The 23,745-nt window shown below is 37.6% G+C and overlaps 1 protein-coding gene across 1 annotated transcript in view; it reads left to right on the top strand.

The window, feature by feature from the left end:
* THSD7B (thrombospondin type 1 domain containing 7B) overlaps positions 1-15,453 on the top strand; it is a 904,397-nt gene extending 888,944 nt beyond the window's left edge. The window contains exons 26-28 of the mRNA XM_030801337.1: positions 1,239-1,431; positions 5,598-5,685; positions 14,265-15,453. Coding sequence (XP_030657197.1) covers positions 1,239-1,431; positions 5,598-5,685; positions 14,265-14,346 — 363 coding nt within the window. The 3' untranslated portion in view covers positions 14,347-15,453. The remainder of the gene's footprint in view (positions 1-1,238; positions 1,432-5,597; positions 5,686-14,264) is intronic.
* Positions 15,454-23,745: the final 8,292 nt, after the last annotated feature.

Genomic DNA, 23,745 nt, shown 5'->3' with positions numbered 1-23,745 from the left:
TCACTCCAACCACCACCTCCTGGGTTCACGGCATTCTCCTGCCTCAGCCTCCCGAGTAGCTAGGACTACAGACGCCCGCCACGATGCCCGGCTATTTTTTTTTTTTTTTTTGTATTTTTAGTAGAGACGGGGTTTCACCATGTTAGCCAGGATGGTCTTGATCTCCTGACCTCGTGATCCACCCGCCTTGGCCTCCCAAAGTGCTGGGATTACAGGCGTGAGCCACCGCGCCCAGCCAGGTGTTTTCTATCTTTTGGGAGACTGCCTTTCCCTAGTGCTGGCTGCAACCAATTATTATTTTAGAGAGACAGTTTAACATCTGCCTAACCATCACCTGATGGTTGCCTGACGTTCCTGGTGGGGGACCCTTCTCCTGCCCTGCTTATGTCTTCTTAGCTACCTACTCTAACATTTAGTGGTCAATGGTAAAAGGTGATGGAGGGATTTCACAGCTGTGATAGCAAGAGCACTTAATTCAAAGAAGATATGTACATAATCCCTGTTGCTTTGCTTCTCAGTAAGAAGCGTGGGTTGGAGCAAGCAGGCAAGGATCTGAAACAAATGGAGATAAGAGTTGAAGATAATTCGATTAAATGCCATAAACATCTCCATAAGAGAGGAAAAGATGGCCAGACATGGTGGCTCACGCCTGTAATCCCAGCACTTTGGGAAGCTGAGGCGGGCAGATTACCTGAGGTCAGGAGTTCAAGACCAGACTGGCCAACACGGTGAAACCCTGTCTCTATTAAAAGAACAAAAAGAAAGACAAAATTAGCCAGGTGTGATGGCGGGTGCCTGTAATCCCAGCTACTTGGAAGGCTGAGACAGGAGAAGTGCTTGAACCTGGGAGGCGGAGATTGTAATGAGCTGAGATTGCGCCATTGCACTCCAGCCTCAGCAACAGAGTGAAACTCCATCTAAAAGAAAAAAAAAGACAAAAAGAGAGAGGAAAAGATATAGTTAGTTAACTTTATTCACAAAGAACTATGGTTTAATATTTGGCAGGTGTCAGAATTGTAAACACATTTGAAAAACCTAACATTTGATTTAAGAGCTGACTTTGGAATTTAAAAAGATGAACTATGTATTTGATTTTCATGTCATTGGTAAGTCAGTTGCCTCAAACCCTAAATTGCCATGATGTATAGTGCAAATATTAAGTGATTTTAACATTATATTTTTATTCATTCACCTGTTCAACTCACTGTGTAACCATAAAAATATTCTTTATGCTGTAGGGTGGAGTCTGTGGTTGTGAGAAGGGCTACACAGAGATAATGAGATCAAATGGTTTCCTGGATTACTGCATGAAAGTACCAGGCTCAGAGGATAAAAAAGCTGATGTGAAAAACCTTTCTGGGAAAAACAGACCTGTGAATTCAAAAATACATGATATTTTTAAAGGATGGTCTCTTCAACCACTTGATCCAGGTGAGTTTCAGTTGTGAGTAAGAAATGAAAATTTTCTCACGGGAGGTCTATATTTTGACCACTTCTCATGATGGAAAGAATGGAGGGAAGGTGGAAAAGAGGAGAGAAGAAAGAGGCAGTGTGGCATAATTCAGGGTTTCTCAGATTTGAATATGGCATGATGCATGAGTCCCTTTAAGTGTACAGTGTTTTCATGAATGGTTGAACGTTAAGTCTCTCAACCTCAGTCTAAGAGACAGTGGGTTAAGAAACAAAAATAATATTCTTTGAAAAATCTTTCTTTTCTCTTGAGTCAGGGAGAGAGTTTCACTCTGTCACCCAGGCTGCAGTCTAGTGGTGTGATCTCGGCTTACTGCAACCTCCACCTCCCAGGTTCAAGCGATTCTCCTGCCATAGCCTCCAAAGTAGCTGGGTTTACAGGTGCCTGCCACCACGCCTGACTAATTTTTTTGTATTTTTAGTAGAGACGAATTTCACCATGTTGGCCAGGCTGGTCTTGAACTCCTGACCTCAAGTGACTCGCCCGCCTTGGCCTCCCAAAGTGCTGGGATTACAGGCGTGAGCCACTGCACCCGGCCTGAAAATATCTTTTAATCCTAAATTACCTCTGAAAAATGATCTACTTTTATAACTGAATTTGTATATATAACTAAAATGACAAAATTGGAATAGAACCTCAAGAACTTATAAGAAATGTCCAGAGATCCTATTTGCTTCAAGAAACACTGGTGAAAAGGTAAAGAGTATCAGTTTCAAAGTTAGACCTTACTGGACCCATGGCTTACACACACCTGTTTTGTGATTAGACATAGTTTCTTAACTTCTCTGGACCTCAGTTTTCTCATCTATAAACTCAATCTAGTGGTATTTATCCTGCAGGATTGTCATGGATATTGCAGTATTAGGCCTGTAGGGCTCAGTAATCGACTTTTACTAAGTGCAGGAATGGACATTTATTAGATGCTTTCTGTGTGCCCTGTGGCTCTGTGCTGGCTGGTTGTACAGCATGAAATGTCTCATTACGTTCTTGCAACCTAATGAGATGTTATCATCCCATTTGAGAGACGAGGAAACTGAAAATGGCAGTGCAGGTTAATTTTATCAGTTTCACACCACCAGTAAGTGACAGAGGAAGGTTTTAAAAGCAAATCTTTTAGGCTTTTACAAACCCCTTTCCCTGTTTCCTGCTTTGTGAATTGGATAGAAGGGGAAAGCCAGAGTCTCTGTGGCCATCAGACATACTTATTTTGGAAACAAAATGCTACAAATGATCAAGCAAAGCAACATAACTCCTGGGGCATGGGAAGGGAAGACACAGAAAAACTCAGGCAAATATACCCTAGGAAATTTCCTTCCAAACCCTAGGCCTTAGCCATACCAGAAATATCTTGATGACCTGTTTAAATGAAGCAAAATCCAAAGCCTAGGCCCAAAGAAACACAGATCTAACAGGAGAAGCAATATTTATACCCCTCAGTCATCTTTTAAGAATTACCACCATATCTAAGTCAACTTTTGATTCCCCTACGTGTCTGGGAATGCCAAAGGTGTTTAAAAACATCTCATTAGCTTTAATGCTAAATTAGAAGTAGATTTGAATTTGAAGGAAGCATGATATTAAATATAGCCAGGTTCACCCATTGCCTGTGGACCCTATTTCTGACAGAGAATTAAATTGAGGTCTCAGGGAAATTAGTCTTCAAATCCACAAGTAAGCCCTTAACCTTTTATCCATGGATGGAATTTGGAGATCTAACTAAAACAACAATATCATATGTGTGAGTATACGTGTGTGTGTCTATGTGTGTCTAGATACACAAGTTTATTCACTCATATATGTATATTGGGATATAAATTGCATGTGTGTATGTGTTTATATTTGTATATATATAGATAAGTATATATAAAATATATATTTGGTCTTGAGAGAGTTTACAACTTTCATTAGGTTCTCATGGTGAGGGTATAAATTAGAGCACCCTGTCAGGAGGACAGTTAGGCCATACTAATATATTTATTTACCTGTCATGTATTTTGACCTAAAATGTTCCTCTAAGGAACTCATCATGCAGTTATATGCACATATACTAAAAGAAGTCTGTAAATTATATCAATTACATGATTGCTTATTATAGCAAATGAATGAAAACAATATAAATGCCCACAAATAGAATAATGGGAAAACCAAAATATGATATAACTGTGTCATGGTATATCACAGGGATACTAAGAAGAGGTAGACCTTCTTTTATGAACTAATATGAAAATATTTCCAACCTATATTGTTTAGTTAAAGAAAAAGTACAAATCAAAGTGAACGATATGCACCATTTGTGTCTTTTTAAGAAGTGTATGAATTGGTATGTGTGTGCTCAGGTGCTTGAATATATAGAGAAAAACTAGAAAGATTCACGAGCAAACTGGTAACAGTAATAGCTACTGGGTAGGGAATTGAGAGGGTGGTGGGAAGACTTATTTTTCACTATTATCTTTTTTAACAGTTAGAAGTTTTAGCCTATCTTTTTTATGTCCTTATAGAATACATTAATGCTTTTTTTAAGTAACGTGGCTTAAAGGTTTTGTACCACCACATAACTCCAAACTGAGTATTTAAAAGCACTGGATCCTCCCAATGCACCAATCCATAAGGTGTTATGGATTATAAGCTATAAGGAGCATTCTCACTCAGGAAAGACTTTTTTTTTGATCAACGTAAAAACTCAGATTAGGCCATTTCATCATTAGTATTTCAAAGAGGTTAGAATCAAAGCTTTGGTAAAAGTTTTATGACCATAGAAAAATACCATTACTACATTGAACGTTATTCTAAAATCTGATTGAGACTTGAAAGTGTCCTATAAGCAAAAACTATAATAGGTAGTTGTAATGTAATTGAAAGTAATTGTGATTTTATTCAAAACAAGTGTTGTTTACAATAGATTTTGATGGATTTTCCCCCATAGAAGCTTTTCAAATAAGATACTGTTATGTGTATTTTGGACCTGTAGTTAACTACATTCGTGTAGTATAATGAATCTCTGTGTGTTTCTTTCAGAAATAAATGCAATTCCTTTGGGATACTGAGACATTGCCTTTTTCAGTCCAATTCTAAGTTTAGTTAGCTATATGCTCACATAAAATAGAGCAAAAAGACATTAGAGTGACAGAAACAACTCAAGTTTCTATCATATGTAGAAAAAGCACATATATATTTGTGAATATATGTATATATACTCAAGCTTATATCTTATATAGAATAAAAGTAACATAATAGATTAAAATATATGGTTGATTCATTTTCTTAACTGTAGTAGATATCAGATCCAGAATAATGTGTACTTGCAGACACATAATTTTACAGTAATTTGGTGAATTGATTAACTTGTTTGGTCATGTGGTTTTTGTTTGTCTAACATCATTTTGGAAGTAGAACCACCAAAAATGGTCATAGTAGTTTTCTTTCCATGCAAGGTTGTCTCTTAATTATATTTTTCTTTGTTCTTTCTGTCAAATGTTTTGCCATATTTTTGTGTATGCATATGACTATAAATACCTTAAAATAAATTCAAATTAGCCCACCAATTGACTGGATTTTATGAAATAATGATTACCAGTGTTTGTTTTGTATTATGAAAAAATTTGATTGACTATCTTACATTTTACATTTTCACTTTTTTTCTTCGTTTGAGAGCTGTTACCTATGTGTATTTCCACCTATGCTTATGACTCATGCGTGTCTCAGAATTCAGATGAAAAGTAAAACATTCAGTAAAATAAACATTTTGGTGCCATGAAGTTACAACCTGAGAGTTAATTTGCTAAAAATCAAACAACAGTGCAAACTGTTTATCTGTAAAAGTTCATTAAAAATGGTACCAAGTAATAACATTTAAGGTTTTTTTCATAGACATAATTTCTAGTAGGAAACCCGTATTCCTATGATGTTCTAAGAGAATCTTTTTAATTCCTGATTATACCTGGCAATTTACAGAGTATGCTAGAACATTGCTAACTTCTGCAGTTGAGTGCACAGTTGGCTAAGGTGCTGCTGTTCAAGTACAGAACTAATGGTCAGCTTGGGGTTGTCAGATCTGATGTTGCCCTATCTCTCAAATGCTGCAGACTTCTGTATGCTAAGCTTCTTATGTTATCTCTATTTTAAACAGATGGCCGAGTAAAAATTTGGGTTTATGGCGTTTCAGGTGGCGCTTTTCTTATCATGATTTTCCTAATATTTACTTCCTACCTTGTTTGGTAAGTACTAATTAGTAAAAAGTTTATATTCCGTATTTTTATGGATTTCATGTTATACTTAAAAAAAGTATCTCAGGATCATTGCCCATTATAACAGGATTGTTGAGTCCAAAAATAATCTTCAACAGTAGAATGGCTGAATAGTTGAAACGAGGAATCATTATTTTTTTTGTTCTTATTTGAGATAACATTTTTTAAATTTGGTATTTGAATAATATGAAAATCACTGGTCAGAACTTTTTCCATTTGTGCCTTTTTGATTTCGATCAGTAGTTTTCAGCCTTGACAATATATTGATGTCTCCCAGGGAATCAGGCTTGATCCCACTCCCCGGAGATTCTGATTTAATTAGTCTTAGGTGTGGCCAGGTCATCTGGGTGTTTGAAAGCTTCTCAGGTAATTCTAATCTGTGGTCACGGTTAAGAAAATTACTATAGATAGTTTTAGTTCTTAAATTTTGTTCTTAAATTTTGAATGGTTAGGTTAAACTGACCAGCTGGTTGAAACAAACTGTAAGCACATTTTAAATAGTAGAGCAAGTTGTTTTTCTATATTGACCAGCTATGAGACAAAATTTTACTGATGGTCATTTCCAAAAAAAAAAAAAAAAAAACCATTTTGTAAAGTGGCTAGTTCTGAGAATTTATTAATCTCAGAAAATAATAACTAGTTTATTGTACAGAATAACTAGTTGATGAACTGCTCTTGAAACCAGACAGAAGTAAATGCAGTTGACCCTTGAACAATGTGAGGAGGACTGGGGTGCCCACTCCCCACACAGTCGAAAATTCAAGTATAATTTATGACTCCCCCAAAACCTGACTACTAATGGCCCACTTTTGACCAGAAGCCTTACCAATAACATAGTCAAATAACGCATATTTTGTATATGAATTATATAGTATATTCTTACAATAAAGTAAGCTAGAGAAAAGAAAATGTAATTAAGAAAATCATAGGGAATACAAAATATATTTACTATTCAGTAAGTAGTTATGGATTATCACGAAGGTCTTCATCCTCGCCATCTTCATACTGACTAGGCTGAGGAGGAGGAGGAAGAAAGGGTTGTTTGCCTTATTGTCTCAGGGGTGGCAGAGGCGGAAGAAAATCTGCATATAAGTTGATGCAGTTCAAACCTGTGTTGTTCAAGAGTCAACTGTAGATTTTAATGTTTTCAAGTGTGCTAAGAATATTATATCCGCTCTCTGAGCAGAAGTTTCAATGGATTTTTTTTAATTTCAATGAGATCAGAGTGTTACTTCAATTTTTTCTCCTAATAAATATATTTATATTCATCATCTGTCTCAGAGACTATTTTCCTGAGAATGTTTACCCAAGTTTTAATCTTGATTCAAATTCAGCCATTGTGTATTAACCTCAAGTTCTGTTTCCAAGGCTACACAGATTTTTAAATATTTGCTCTTGGTCAGTGAAAGTTGATGAAGAAAATAAGATGACTTTAATTCTTTCTGCCACCTATAGTGATAGAAATTGAATCCCTAGAAATTAGATTTCTATCCAACTAACATCTCCCTGTTGTTGTAGTGAAAAGTATCATCTTCAGTTGGTCATTCATCCTAGAATCAATTTTTTTTTACTGATTTTCTTTATTCAAATTGATGTTTGGCTAGTATTGCCTAGATCTACTTTTAATGAACAAATGTGAATTTGAAAGCTTTGTATGAGGTTTAAAGGAATAGGAAGCATTCACCACCAGAAAAGATTAAAACAAGGGGGAAATTTCTTAAATTGCAGCAAAGGACATGAAGGTTTGGCCAATAGGAAACTGCTTTCAAAGCAATCAATAGGCCAACCCAGTGTAAGGTAATTAGATAGTCTATCAGTCTATAAAAGCTTAGATGAATTCTAGCTGTTAGTAGCCATATCCCCAAATCCAGATTCTATGGTTCCCATTTCCCTTAAATATTTAAAAGATTAAAAATTTACATGTAGTAACACATACATTTTGCCTTTTTTTCTCCATTCCCTTCAACCTAAAAATGTGTTAACCATAATCAATTCCTTTGACAACAAATATTTATTAAGGCCCCTTTCTGCACGACTGGGCTCTGGGAATTAATTAGGTACATCATTGAATTCTGTTAACAAACCACTTTCTAGAGAATTTATATATATATATATATTCATGGGATACAAATGCAGTTTCACTACATCGATATATTGCTTTTCGGTGAATTTTTCAGTATAAAATACCAATGAAATTTCTCTTTACTTTTCAGTAGCCAAATTACATAAATATTTATGCACATTGTATCTCATAGCCATTTTTTTCATCCCCAATGTCTGCCTTTAATAATGTCCCTGTGGAAGTAGCGCTCATATTTGGACTGGCTCCCATCTGCAGTCTACAGCCAGATTCGTCTTTCTGAAGCTTAGCTCCAGGGATCAGCCCTTTCCTACTCATAAATGAGCTCTGGCTTCCCACTGACAGCAAAACTAAAGTCATGTTTTGGCTGCCTCACCAGTTGACTAAAGTCTTCCACAACTGGAGCCCAAAAAACTCTTTCAAATTTATCTGCTGCTAATTCCCTATACCCTGGACAGGCTGGTGTGTTGTATAGGTCCAAACACATTTAAGTCTTCATTTTCTAACAGGAAAATTTTTTAAAAAAGAAAAAAATTGACTTCTTAAATAAACTTTGATTTCGAGAAGAGAGTAAATTGTCTATGCTAATATTTAATCAATGTGCTAAATTATAGTTCCATTTATTATTTTATATCATATCTAAATACAGTATTTCATGATATAAAATGCTTGTCTTCGGCCAGGCACGGTGGCTCACGCCTGTAATCCCAGCACTTTGGGAGGCTGAGGCAGGTGGATCACAAGGTCAGGAGATCGAGACCATCCTGGCTAACATGGTGAAACCTCGTCTCTACTAAAAATACAAAAAATTAGCCGGGCGTGGTGGTGGGCGCCTGTAGTCCCAGCTACTCCGGAGGCTGAGGCAAGAGAATAGCGTGAACCCAGGAGGCGGAGCTTGCAGTGAGCCGAGATCGCCCACTGCACTCCAGTCTGGGCGACAGAGCGAGACTCCGCCTCAAAAAAAAAAAAAAAAAATGCTCGTCTTCTCTAATTTCATATTCATAACAGAATTTTATTCAAGGTCTACATCTACCTTTCAGATAAGTCACTCATCACTGCTTTAGTCTTTCTTTCCACAGTTCACTTCAGTATCAGGTTTAGTGTATTCATTTCCACCCAAGTTGTTTGAGATACAGCACTTCTTTGGATCTCTTTGTGCTGCTGTTTCAGAAGTTTTATCCTAACATCCAAATACCTATCTGCATATATTAGGGAGATGGCCATTTTGTCTTGTGTGTATATTTATGATTTGCTTTTTTTTTTTTCAAAAAGCGCTTTTGGTATAACAAATGTAGCCCCTCATTATATAAAATATTTTATAGTCATTGAATATAAGACTATTGCCTCTTTCTGAAAGATAATTTTTAGGAGGAATAATTTCGCATTAGGGCACTATATTAATCCATTGTCATACTACTATGAAGAAATAGCCAAGACTGGGCAATTTATAAAGGAAAGAGATTTGACTCACAGTTCTGTACAGCTGGGGAGGCCTCAGGAAACTTACAATCATGGCCGAAGGCAAAGGAGAAACAGGCACCTTCTTCACAGAGTGGCAGAATGGATTGAGTGCTGAGAGTAGGGGAAAGAGCCCCTTATAAAACCATCACATCTTTTGAGAACTCACTCGCTATCATGAGAACAGCATGAGGGAAGCCATGATTCAGTTACCTCCACCTAGTTTCTCTCTTGACATGTGGGGATTATGGGGTTTATAGGGATTACAATTCAAGATGAGATTTAGGTGGGGAAACAAAGCCTAACCATATCAGGCACTTAGGGTACTGCCCCTCTAATTTTCCAAGGAAGTTTCTGCTTCTGTGGCTTACTCCTTGTTTCCCGTTGCTAGCTATTGGTACTCTACCTGTTCATTAATCCCTGTGAAACTCAAATACCAACATTTTCCTTTTTAAACAGTCTGGAATAACTTGTTCATGTCTCTTTTGTCGTGGTAGTTACCCCATGATAATATTGTAGTTATTTATATAAACATCTTCCTTCCTCCTCTATCAAACCCCAGGGAGTTTGGGTGGGGGGAGGTAATTACTATGCTTTATGGATTGTTTTAAAGCATGAATTTGAGCAAATAAATAAAATGTATTAGTAAAAACTAATTTATTGCCCGTGATTTTTAGAAAAACACTATAGGAAAAAAAATCTAATATTTATATGTCAAATATTACATACATTGCCTTATTCAATCATAATAATTCAGGGAGGTGTTGCTATTGCCATCCCTATTTTAAAGAGTAATTGATCCCTAGTGAAATTACATAACTTTTCTGAGGTCACCAGCATGGTAGAATCAACCCCAGGTTTGCCTATCCCTAGAGTTTGCCTATCCCTAGAGTGCATGCTCTTTCTACTGGTCTTTGGGTCATTGTGATTTCTTTCTCTTGAGTGATGCCCAAAACTCTTTAGACTCAACATAATGTCTGTAGCTTCCACATTTCCTAGAGGATCCTTGTTTCACAGGTAAGGTAAGCTGTTGACCTGGTATAGACCTATTGATATAAAAACACATACCTTTTACTGTTACATATGAGCCGCCAAAGAAACCCAAATAGATATTTTCATAGCATCTAATTCTGTTAAATGGATTGCAGAAGAGTTAGAGGATGACAGTTTTAGAGATTTTATATTTTTGCCAAAAACAGAAGCCTTAGGACAAGAGAACTGCTATAATATGCCAGGTCTTTGGTGTATACTTCAGGTGAAAGCAATTTATAATAAAACTTGAAAATGCTTCTGAGAAAATGTCAAAAAAATAGCCTTCTAAAGACTACTTCTTTCAAATACTAGCCTTTGAACATCTACCATTAGTGTTTGGAGTTTCAGAAATATTATTGATGCCCCTTCTCCCCTGGCAGTAAATATCCATGAAGCAATTTAATGGGGATGACCACTGGATGAACTTGCTGTTAACCTAGATGTAGCACCTGGAAGTTACACCAGATAATAATGTCCATTCTGCCTGGCCCAGCACAGTTCTGTAATGCACTCTCATTCTTCCCAAGTTTGAGAGTGGTACTTGCACCTCCAAAGGCTTGTCTCTCACAGGTGGCTGCCAAAACAAAATATGGTTTGCTGCTTTCATCAAACTAGTTAATCTCTCCTGGCTTGAGAATGAGTCCTTGCTGAGAAGTGCCAGAGGCTTGCTTGTCAGTCCACAATGAGCTCACTTTTCTGGCTTAATTCATTTTTATCCTTTGCTAAAATGCAGATGACCCTAAAAGAGGTCACTTTAAAATGTGTCTGCCAGTGATCTTTCACAGCCAGGATTGCAAAATGGTTTTATGCTGTGTGCCAACTCCAAAAGCAGCTATGGCTGTCAAGAGTGCTGTTAGGAAGAATGATGAGGCTACACCTCAGCTCAACAGGAGAGAATAGAGTGATGGATTAGAGATGTCCACCTGAGCACAGGATGACTGGTGGTGTTGGTGGCCTTTGTGCCAGGCATTTATGGGTCCTGATTTAGTGAGTGAGGGAGGTGATCATACCTTTTCTGAAACCAGAGTGGAGGAGGAAAAAATAAGAAATAAACTTACTTCTAAAGGAAAAATATGGATACTGTAGGGAGAAAGGAAAGCAAGCCAGAGGTTCTAAAGACAAGCCTCCTAGTTGCTGGCCTTCTCAGTGTTGGCCTTGCTGAGTGCAGTCTTGCCCCTCAGCTCCTCCTCCTGAGGTTCTTTTTTACTGGCCAGAAAGCCTTGCAAAGCTGCTATTTGGCAAAGTACTACCATATTCAGTGGTCCAGAGATTAATATTTGAGAGGAGGCTGATCTATTCTAAGCCATAAAACTTTTCAGATCTCATATATTCGTAATTGTGATTTTGGTATCTGGCAATTGGGAGGTTGCACAATATGAAAAGATGCATGATAAATGAGGTCCTAATCCCAGTGATCCCCAGCACACCACGTGGCCCACAAAGGTCCGAGGCCTACCTATTAGTAGCCCCCACTGGTCACAGTGTCCGTGATTCCAAACATGGTAAGTGGTATAAACATATTTGTGTAAATTTTGAATAGAATATTCCAAGCCTAGATCATAGAGGCTGGCCAAGTTGACGTGTCTCCCGGGTGATAGTATTGTCTCTTTATAGAGATATGACCACCTCTAGCCTTTCTCCCGGCTTTGCATTCTCAACTCCCCAATGCCTAGGATTCTCTAATTTCTCCTTGCCCAGTGGCCTTTAGCAAATGCCCATTAAGGGTAGGCTGCCAAAATCTCTGTTTTGGAAGCAACTACATTTCTTACCCCTCTCTTCTTCTTTGCTCCCTTCCCGCACAAAAAAGAAAACCAAGAGAGGTGGGAGGGAGAAGACTCCTGCTGTAATTTCAGATGAACTTCCTTGTACTCTTTTCTGCCATTAAGACAACCCACCCCATCACCACCACCACCATCAGGGTAGATTTACAGGCTGTTACTTTCAGATTGCCTCACCCTCTGGTGTGTGTGTGATTTCTTAGCACCTTCAAATGATGTGGAATGGTATACCCAGGACTCCATGTCAAGCGGGGTTCATGCCAGAGCCTGAGCCCATCAGTGTAATTAGAGTCAGTGGAACATACTTAGTATAGATAAAGTTAAATTGGATGTTATTCAGATAATTAAGCAATACCCTTTTGAAAATTGGAGAGGACCCGGAAAGCAGGAAATTGAAGGCCGAAGCTCCCTCTGGAGAAAATTCTGAATCATGTTTTTGCATCTCTGCAGCTTCTCTGGTTGGAAGTTGTTTGCCTGCAGCCATCCCTGTCCAGCACTCAGCATATTCTCAATGAGCACCCGCTGCATGCCAGGTGCTAGGGTGGGGGGCCCTGAGAGAATCTGCAGTTCCTTTTAGGGTTTCTGCCAAAACCATTTTTAATTTATTTAACTTATAGGATTTGCTTCAAACATCAATCAAAAAATTAATTTTACTCCTCAAATTAAAACTTGAGCATTTTAAATTAGGAGTTTCTCCCTACAACCATTTTAATTGTATCAATTTTTTATTGCAGTAAAATTCACATAATATAAAATTCACCATTTTAGCCGTTAAGTGTAAGAAACCAGACACGATAGACAACATACAGATTGATTCCATTTAAGATATCAAAATCTATCGGGGCAGAAAGTTAACTGATGAATGGCTGCTAGGGGCTGAGAGCAGGGGGAAATGGGGAGAGACTGCTTGGAAGAGTGCAGAGTTGCTTTTTGGCACGATGAAAGTGTTCTGGAGCTAGATAATGGTGATGGTACACATGCTGTGACTGTGCCAAATGCCACTGAATTGTATAGATTAAAATCTTTGTTTTTAAATTAGATTCACTGAGAATACAAAAATTAATTCATATGTTCAGACAAAAGATGTCATTTCTACCAACTGCCAAATGAATGCCATATATATATATATGGAGAGTGTGGTGAAAAGGTTAAAAGCTCAGGTCTGTGTGTTAGATTTGCTTAGAATTCAGGCTCTGCCACGCACTCAGTGACCTGAGGGAAGGTAAACAACCTCGGTAGTCCTTCTCTGTAAAGTAGCAATAATTCTAATGCTTCCCTTGCAGGGTCGTTCTGGGATGTTTTGAGAGATTTTGTGTAAAACATTCAGCACAGATCTTGGCACTTAGTATGCATCCAATAAGCAATAGATGCTAATATAATATAAAAGCATGGAAGGTTGGAGACAGGGAGAGAGATGAAGGCAGGCTGTGTAGGCAGGGCAAAGCAAAGACCTTGAGGAGGGAGGATAAGTGTGGTCGTGAGAGAAGTTAAGTGGCAGAATTAAAGGTTGCAAGCATTTATAAATACAAGTTAAAATTTCCCCATACTAAGAAACAAGAAGTGTACTGCAGGGTGTTTTGCCCCACATCTGGGGCATCACTATGTGATTTGGGAATGTTGTTCAACTTAAGCTTTTCTCTCCATGAGAAGGAAAAGCAGCCTTCTCTGACTTGGCAAAGTTGTGGACTTCAGGTAAAGCAGAGACCAAGTGAGAATGGCTTTGCACAGAGTAGAATTGGTTAAATTTTCCTGACACACTCTGGCATCTTGGCAGCTAAATGTCAGGCTCCAGGTCAGAGCAGAAGTGTGTTTACTTAAAAACAAGACCAGCAGGGTGAGGCCTGGCTGCTCCAGCTGCTTATGATGTTGAGCATCTGTGATGTGAAGGTCACAATAGCTTAAAAAATTAGTGAGAAAAGACATTCCTGTTGTTGTGTATCAACAAGAATATAAAAGGAAAACAACTCTTCTACTAACTTCCTTCATTCCACTAAACCAATTTTAAGATTGTGTAAAATGATGGCTTCTCCTTAACAGAGGGTGAAAGCATTCAATATTCACAAAAGGGAACCCGCACATCTAGAGAAATGAATCTTTTTGTCATTTTACCGCTTAAATTTCTATACCTCAAAATTGTCTTTGGCAGATGAAACAGAGCTCTATGAACTTACTTTATCTGAGGAATTTTTTTCCCTTTGCAGCAAGAAGCCAAAACCACATCAAAGCACACCTCCCCAACAGAAGCCTCTGACCTTAGCCTACGATGGAGACTTAGACATGTAATCTGAAAAAGAAATCCAAATGTAGACATCAACTGCCTTAACCACTTTCTCTTTTGTAGCTCTCAGACTTCTCAGTTTTTTGAGGAATCTCAAGATGTGATATATTGGGCAGAATACAAATATTGCAAAAGTAATATTGCCTCAACTTCAGTTGGACATGGAGTCAAGGATTATTAGGTCTGCCATTTTGTTTTCAAGTTGTTTGTGGGTGTGTTTTATTTTTTGGTTTTCCCAAGGGACCTGAAAACACTTCTCTTCCTGTTTGGAACTGGGAGGAAGAAAACATGATGGAATTCCCACAGACTTGAGTAAACTTGATCTTCAGCAGCATAATGACAATCCAGAGGAAAATCCAGTCAAGGCATTTACTCTAAATGACGAGTCTGACACTGCATTTTTACGCACTATATTAGTGCAAAGTCTTTATTCTTCCCATACTTCAACACTGAGTTTTCTAGAGTTTACATTGGTTTGAAGACTTTCAAATTGGATTGCCTATTTTCATGAACACAGAGAGAATGGATTACCATTTCAGAAATTCTCTGAGTTTTTAACCTTTAAATACTGTATTTTGTTTTGTAGCCAGGGGATGATGGCACTTCATGGATTGCAGCTACTGAAAATAGCAGAGTGTGTGTAATTGCTGGACTAGATGGAAGCTAGGTCATTTCTGAAGGGAATGTGTACTGAATGTTAGAGTGTACAAATGAAATATGTGGTTAAATTGGAGAATGAGGTAGATTATTTGATTACTAAAACTGTATTTTAACAAAAACTTATCCATGTAGATATAGCATTAACCACACACAGTTGTAATTCAGTTTAATGATGACAAACTCTGCTTTTGTAATTTCAATTTTCTTATCTGAATATTTATAAATTCTTTTTTTGAATTTAATTATCTGACCTCATTTACTATACATCAAACACCAAACCTGTTTGTAGAAAGTCTTGCTTTTATAAGGTTTCAATAATATCTAAACACATTAAAAAGCTGAGACCATTTTCTGAAGATAATTGTTTGTAATCATAGGTGTTGAAAGTAAAAAGGTGCCATCTTGTGGTATTGACTTGTATTTATAACAAATAAACTGCTCAAGAGACTGCAGTGTTGGCTCTTCTAGATTTATTCACTTCTGAAATGCCTTGCCCTTGCTTTGACAAAAACAGTATTAATATCAGTTTTTCAGTGTTTGGGGGGTTGACAGCTGCTATCACTGACAAAAACAAAAAAAGGAATCTTACCCCTCCACACTATCAGGCATACTAGGAAACAGCGCCAGTCACAATGACATAGAGTAGCTTTTAGGGAACATTTAGAGCTCAAATAATATTAGAAAAAACCACTGTAATCATGCAAACACTGTTATGTAAATGATGTGAGAGAAGGAAGAAAATGGAAATGTTAGAAATGTGACACAACAACCAGATTAAAGGATATTTTCATTTACACTGTGACCTCTATTAACCATTTAACACCTAGGTAAGCCCTCCAACTAGCTGATTGTGTCCAATGATACCATAATTTTAACATAAAAAAGAAAGCAAAAAGAGAATACTTTATTTTACTAGTATAATTGAGGACACAATTCCCAGAATTGTGCTTTCAAAAGTTCACTTTCAATAGCCTTCTTAGTAGTTTAAGAAAGTCTGCTTTGGAGATCAAACCATGGCTAGGCCCTTTATTGCCTGTGTGACCCTGGACCAGGAATATAACTTTTCTGTGCCCCAGTTGTTTGACCCACAAAATGAAGATAATAAAATTATGTTCCTCTAAAGTTAGACACTAATAATAAATGTAAAATGCTTAATATTCGCCACATATCAAAAGTGCAATAAAAATGATCCACAATTAGTATTGTATATTCAGAGTTGGGACCCTTAGGTCATTCAAGTTTTTCATTCATTACAGATTCAACAATTATCCATATATTTAATTTGTGTCAATAATATTAGACTTTTAGTACTCATGGCTGGAATAAAATTGCTTTTCCAATAATACATGCCCAAAATATTATTTCAGTTACATCCAGTTCCCAAATATCAATATTACTACATATGTCTTTCATTCATTTAAGCAAATCATATACATTAAACATATACCATCGGTTAGGCACAGTGCTCAGAAGTGCACTGTTGAATGAAATGTGATCCCTTCTGACTTTTACTTTACTTGAAAATTATGCCAGACAGACCCAAAGATTTGGGACGATTACTCCTCAGGAGGAAAGCCAAGTAAAAAAAATATGAGTAAAAAACTATGTATATTCCATAAACTGGTATAGATTTCAAAAGTTTATACATGAAGTCTATGAACACTTCCTTAGGACAGTATATTGCTCCTACAGGACAAATGGTTTTAACATGTGTAGTGCTTATAGGCGGAGGATAAAAGTAGGAGATCAGAGGAAGTCAGTTTGTGCCTGGTACTGCTACTAACTAGCCATTGACTTTAACAAGCCACCTAAGTCAGTTTCCACAATGCACAGTGCAGAAAATAGACTCACAAACACCAACTGATTTACCCTGTGAATGTATATAGTAGAAGTCCCAGAAAACTAGCTTGCAGAAAGATTCAGTTTCATATGCAAAGGGTTTTTGTTTTTGAATTAAAGTCACTTAAAATTGAGAGCTTTTACATAAAAATTTGGAGTTCTAGGTTCTGTTGAACACTTACACAGTCTGGTAACAAATACTTCAATCCTTCATGGTAATTTGCTGTAACTGAATGTTGACTGCAGTCTTTAGAAATGGCATTCACTCTCATTGATTAAACAAATATACATCGTATATTTAGGCTATGCAGGCCATACAATCTCTATTGCAACTACTCAACTCTGGGAAGGCAGCTATAGACAGTACATTAATGAATGAGTAGTTGCAATAGAGATTGTATGGCCTGCAAAGCCTAAATATTATCTGGCTCTCTACAGAAAAGAACTGCTGACCCCTTTCCTACTGGTTCAACCTAGTTTCTTCTCCCCAGTTTCTTCTTATTTTTTTCACAGCCTGATTACTTCTAACATTCTATTTACTATACGTATTTATTTTATAGTTTGTCTATTTTTTCCTTGCATTTAGATGTTAACACCATGAGGGCAAGGATCTTAATTTTGCTCATATATGTATCCCAAATGTTTGGAATACTCAATGAATATTTGTAGAGTGATTGAATGAGGCTACAGGAATTACAGCATGCAACCATGGAAGCCATGGTGAGGAGTTAGTATTTTATTCTGAATAACAGCCACAAGGGTGTTTTAAACATGATGTGAGCCATGGCACCACAGCCTCATGACTTCCTACACTCCTTACCCGGATTAGACAGGTCGATTTACCTGTGTGCTTGGTCTGTGCTACGTATTAGTCCAGCAAATACTGCATGAATGAGAAATGATCATAGTAATGGAATCTCAAAAGACTAGAATTCAACCACTTCACCTCAGAAGACTCCCCTGTGGGCAGAGGCCCTGGGGAGAAATGATTTTAATGCCAAGCTCTGCATGGTTCTTTAATAACAACATTAAATATCAAGCTCAAATTGGGACAGAGAGATCTTACAGGAATTTTACAAGCTTATGTATTACATTTGTTATAATGCTTGTGAGTTTTCTTCTGTGAAATTTATATAATGCTATTAGTGTAACCAAAGCATGCTAAAACTCACCTAATCAACTAATACGCTGAGTACATAGGTGTGCCAGAAGTGGGCTTCAGATGTGCTGGAATATTGATTCCTCTTCACCTTGGGGGTGACCAAAGCCAGTCAGTATCTTAGTCAGTCATGGCCACACCCACTTACCCTCAGATTTTATAGAATTACTATCATTTTCTATGCATTCCATAAGATTAAGCTCCTGCAATGGGCAATGATCATAATTTATTAATGATATTTGTTTTCCAAAAGAGAAGAAAAATCATTGCTTGTAATTATTCATAGAAGTAGGGGGATCATTGGAACAACTTGACAATGGTTTCCTGAGAATATTCCTATTTTTAATAAATTTACAATCTAGGGACAGCACATATAAACAATAAGAAACAATGATATGGATGGGTGCAGTAAAGAAGGCTTGACTAATTGCATCTAGGGGATTAAAGTAGGGCTTAGGAATAATGGGAGTTTGAGTTGCACATTGGAGAGTAAAGACTTTCTGACAAGGATAGAGGGCTAGGTAGCTGACAGTTGACTAGACAATGTTGCCCCAAAGATTCAACTGAATGTCCACATTCTTTGTGATAAGAACCAGGGTGACAACATTTTAACATTCTTAGATTGACCTAGGAATGAGATACCAAACAGTTGTATCAATTTTTTTCATCAAACAGCATCAAATGCTTTTTCATTAACACCTCATGATCCATTATATTGGCAGTCTTCCTACCAAACAGTTTTTATCCTTTGTTTACCATGGAGCAGCCTCATCAGTCTCACTCCAGAAGGAGGGGTTGTTGAAAGCAGTATATGCTACCCAACTACCTAATTAAGAAAACTCTGCCTCAATTCATTTATAGGTAGAGACTAGGGAACTGGGGACTATTTAGTCACAGAATATAGGAATTACACACACACACACACACACCAAAAAAAACTTCCTAGAATGTCACTTGGCCTTTTATGATTATTCTTACAGCAAAATCAACAGATTCAAATGATTGGACAATGTCAAACAACAAAATGGTGTGATTCAGAGATCCCCAAACTTTCTTCATCCACAGATCCTTTGTGTCTCAGTAATTGACCAAAAGCAGTGTTTAACTATCTGCTTATGAATAGTTAGGTCCAAACAACTTAATTTATGTCTTAAGAATGTAGTAGCCTTTAGGAAAAATACAGGCATAAATAAAAAATAATATTTTTATTTTATTTTTAAATTACCACAATTACCAAGTCATCAGGAGCCAAAGTTGATTTATGCTCCTGGAACTTCTCAAATTTTGGAATCTATTTGGATGCTATCACCTTCATTTCCAATTCATATTGATTTCTGTGCACTTTTTATCAGAGTAATCAATGAAAATCTAGCTTCAAAGATGTGACATCATTGACAGAAATGTAGTGTCATGAAATATGAACTACTTCAAGCTAGTAGTTCATACCATGTCTGATGGATGCTACGTTTTGCTGTGTTTTTCTCATAAATTTGAAATCTGGTAGATGCAATCTCAAAGAGATCTTTGATACATAGGCAATAAGAGTTGTGTCTCTAAATGGCCAACATTTTAGATATCAATGTCAATTTTTTCCATGAGCTTGTTTTTCACTTCAGGGCTGAAAACCTTCATGAGTCTCATTTTGTTGTTATTTTGCTTCCTAAAACAGCAGCTTCAACTTATTTCTCAAATCTCTAAATAATCTCTCTATCAAGCATTATTGATTTGCTGATTGTTTAAAAGCACAAAGGGAACAGTTAAAGGGCTTTTCTGTGAGTGTACCTACTCACCCCTCATAAATATATTCTGTATAGATATAATTTTTATGGGAAATTTCCTTAAAATGGAGTATTATGCCCTCTCCCCACCAAGTTTTCTATTATCAGACCCTTTACCTAAACACTGTTCATTGACACCTTTTTAACATAAGCATATTGATATTTAACAAAAAAGTAACAAGGAAACATGCAGTTGGAACAACAGATAGAACATGGCAAGAAGTTGTAGAGAAATTGAAGAAATAAAAGTAAAGGATGTAAAGACACCTTCAGCTGCTGATGATTTTATCAGAAGTTGAAAGAATCCAAGGCCATTGCCACAAAAAGCAATTTATAAAAGGTTTATTCATGACTAATCTTTCTGAGATTACATATATGTTTATGTATATATACAGGCATTTGTGTGTATGTATATTTCCTCAGGGGAACTAAATTCAAGATTAACAAGAAAAGATCTAAGAACACTCTAAGTTCCATCTCACTACATTAGGCAAAAAGTAATTTATTATTCTTATTTTACAGCTGTGGTTAGTTACTTTGGAATACAATTTCATCAGTAAATTGTAACAAATCAACTAGAATAGGCCTGAAACTACTTGGGGGATTAATCTTCTAACCAATAGACAGGCTATGGCTCCCATCTTGTAGCCTAACCAAGGTGAAAAATGGGTGTGTGTCACATTGTAAACTAAGATCTTGTAGATTTGGTCATAATGGCAAATGTGGACATATGGTCATGCTCCATGCACGGCCACTGAAGAATTCTTAGTTATTGTTCCCATCTTTCATTTTAACAGAATAAGAGGGTAGTTCCTTTTAATGGCTCTGTACTGTATCTTCCTTTGGACAAGATAACTAGACAGGTTGGACAGTAAGGTGAATCAGCTTTGGTACTCAGTATGAAGTACTTACTCAGGCTGCTCCAAGTGCTGTCAATGAGAGAGAGAGAAGGGGGAAAGTTCTGAACACATTAGAAAGTGAGTGAAGTTTCAAGTCTTCCTTTTTGTATACTTGACACAAAAGAAAAGAAAAACATTCACAGCCCTCATGGAGGCTGCAGGGCTTTTCCCAGAAACACAGAGCTCCACTTACATCCCATATTGCAGAACAGGGGTTTCCATTCTCAGTTTCATCTATGTGAATGATTCCAACAGGAGTTGTGTGATGCTACAGCCCTGATGGTCTTCATAGTTAGTTTGATAATTTGGGGTAGATGCTTGAAATTTTTGTAATTTTATAAGTTGAATTTGTCATATTTTATATTTTAAATAATGAATGTTTTACCTGAAGCTAGAGCAGCAAATAAACAATAGCTTAAAGAAAACAAAGTCCCAGTCCTATAAATTTATTTTTTACTCAAAAACTATATTTTGTTGATTCTATTATTTAAACTGGAAATTAGGTATAAAATTTTAATTTATTGGCTTTTCATGTGCATTGTGTATTTCAAATACAACGACAACACACCACCATCTTGCCTCATCCTAAGATTTGGAAAAGATACAAAAAAATAAGTTTTTAAGTACTAAATAGTAATACCAATTCCTTAACGTATCAGATTTACCTTACAAACCAATCTGTTATCAATTATAGAAACACTAAATATATACATGACTTAATATTCACTACCATTGATTAATCTGACACTAGACTACATATGCCAGTACCAATTTACTTAGTCCATCTCCTACAATGAATAAATTTATAATCAAAGCTTAAAATTTTAATAATTATACCTAAATAAAAATTGAAAAATAGAAGGTCAACAGTAGTCAGTTTTGAAGATACAAGTTATTTCCATAAATTTCTAAGAACAGACCTTTCCATTGAAGAAAAATGGCAAATATATGCCTCTCTCTAAACAAATTTAAGTAAGCCTTTCATTGCAAATAATTTGTAGAAATCCCAGCAGGGATATGCAGAATGCAGACACAGAGTCCTGGATTTATTTGTTTCATGTGGGTCCATGTGAAGAGAGTGAAAGTGTCTACTTAGACTAAGAGGTATTTTAGTTATCTGACTCGGGGCTTGTTGAGTAAAGCTAATTTGCCAGTCCTGGGTGGGGGCAAATCCTCAAGCTTGATGTGTAGGGAAGGGAGGGGGCCTGAATAATCCCTGAGGAGTAGAATAGCAGATGGAACACTGGGAACTTATTTCCTTGAGGATAGATTTCCACAGTGGAAAGAAAATGAGAGGTTCAGAGAGGCAGGCTAGTGGCTTGTACTACAGCATAGCCTGCCTTTGCTGGTGTGTGGCGATTAGGCCTCGTGGAACTGCCATCAATAAATCAAGCATGATCAGGGTGAGGAACAGGAAAGAAGGAAATATGGGGAGATGGGGCGAATGTCAGGTGGATCAGAGAGATACAGTCATGGGGGTCAGGTGTGGTGTCAGGAATAATGTGGGAGGCCGGATTGAAGTCCGGGCCAGGAACAATGGCAATTGTGGGACTTAACAAAGAGTGAGTACAGCTGAAGGAGCCGGGGAGCAGAAAGTATATGCATCAGGTATGAGGAAGAAAATAGATTTTGGAAGCTATGAGAAATGTAGAGAGTTAATTGAGCATAGTTTGTGATTTTTAGGGCCTCTAAGAGTATTAAAGCAGCAGCAGCTGCTGCATGCAGACATGAGGGCTAGGCTAAAACAGTAAGGTCAAGTTGTTTGGACAGAAAGGCTACAGGGTGCAGTCCTGGCTCTTGTGTAAGAATTCTGACCACACTAACCATGCCTAGGAAGGAAAGGAGTTGTTGTTTTGTAAGGGATTGAGGTTTGGGAGATTAATCAGACACAATCAGCAGGGAGAGCACGTGTGTTTTTATGATAATTATGCTGAGATAGGTAACAGATGAGGATGAAATTTGGGCTGGACTGAAGTAATGGGGGCTGTCTGTGAAGCCTTGCGGCAGTATAGCCCAGGTAATTTGCTGAGCCTAATGGGTGTCAGGGTCAGTCTAAGTGAAAGCAAAGAGAGGCTGGGATGAAGGGTGCAAAGGAATAGTAAAGAATGCATGTTTGAGATCCGGAACAGAATAATGGGTTGTAGAGGGAGGTATGGAGGATAGGAGAGTATATGGGTTTGGCACCACGGGGTGGATCGGCAAAACAATTTGGTTGATAAGGTGCAGATTCTGAACTAACCTGTAAGCCTTGTCTGGTTTTAGGACAGGTAAAACGGGGGAATGGTAAGAAGAGTTTGTAGGCTTTAAAAGGTCATGCTGTAACAGGCGAGTGATAACAGGCTTTAATCTTTTTAAAGCATGCTGTGGGATGGGATATTGGCATTGAGCGAGGTAAGCGTGATTAGGTTTTATTGGGAAGGGGTGCATGATCCGTCACTAAGGAGGGAGTAGAGGTGTCTTATACTTGTGGGTTAAGGTGGGGAGATACAAGGGGAGGATGTGAAGGAGGCTTTGAACTGGGGGAAAAGGCGGCAGTGAGGTGTAGCTGTAGCCTAGGAATAGTCAAGGAAGCAGATAATTTAGTTAAAGTGTCTTGGCCTAATAAGGGAACTGGACAGGTGGGGATAACTAAAAAGGAGTGCTTAAAAGAGTATTGTCTAAGTTGGCACCAGGTGTGGGGAGTTTTAAGTGGTTTAGAAGCCTGGCCGTCAATACGCACAACAGCTGTGGAAGCAAGAGAACCAGGCCTTTGAAAAGAAGGTAATGGGGAGTGGGTAGCCTCTGTATTGATTAAGAAGGGGACGGACTTACTTTCCACTGTGAGAGTTACTCAAAGCTCGGCGTCTGAGATGGTCTAGGGGGCTTCTGAGGCAATCGGACAATGTCAGTCTTCAGCCGCTAAACCGAGAAGATCTGGGAAGGAGTCAGTCAGAGAGACTCTGGCTTTGGGCCAGAGTTCCAGGGGCTCTGGGAGTGGCTGCTAGGTGAGTTGAACAGTCTGATTTTTAGTGGGGTCCTACACAGATGGGATATGGCTTAGGAGGAATCCTGGGCTGTGGGCATTCCTTG

This window comes from Nomascus leucogenys, chromosome 20 (genome assembly GCF_006542625.1).
Source record: "Nomascus leucogenys isolate Asia chromosome 20, Asia_NLE_v1, whole genome shotgun sequence".
Lineage (NCBI taxonomy): Eukaryota > Metazoa > Chordata > Mammalia > Primates > Hylobatidae > Nomascus > Nomascus leucogenys.
Note: the sequence above shows the minus strand (reverse complement) of the source record. Positions and strands in the feature narration are given on the sequence as shown.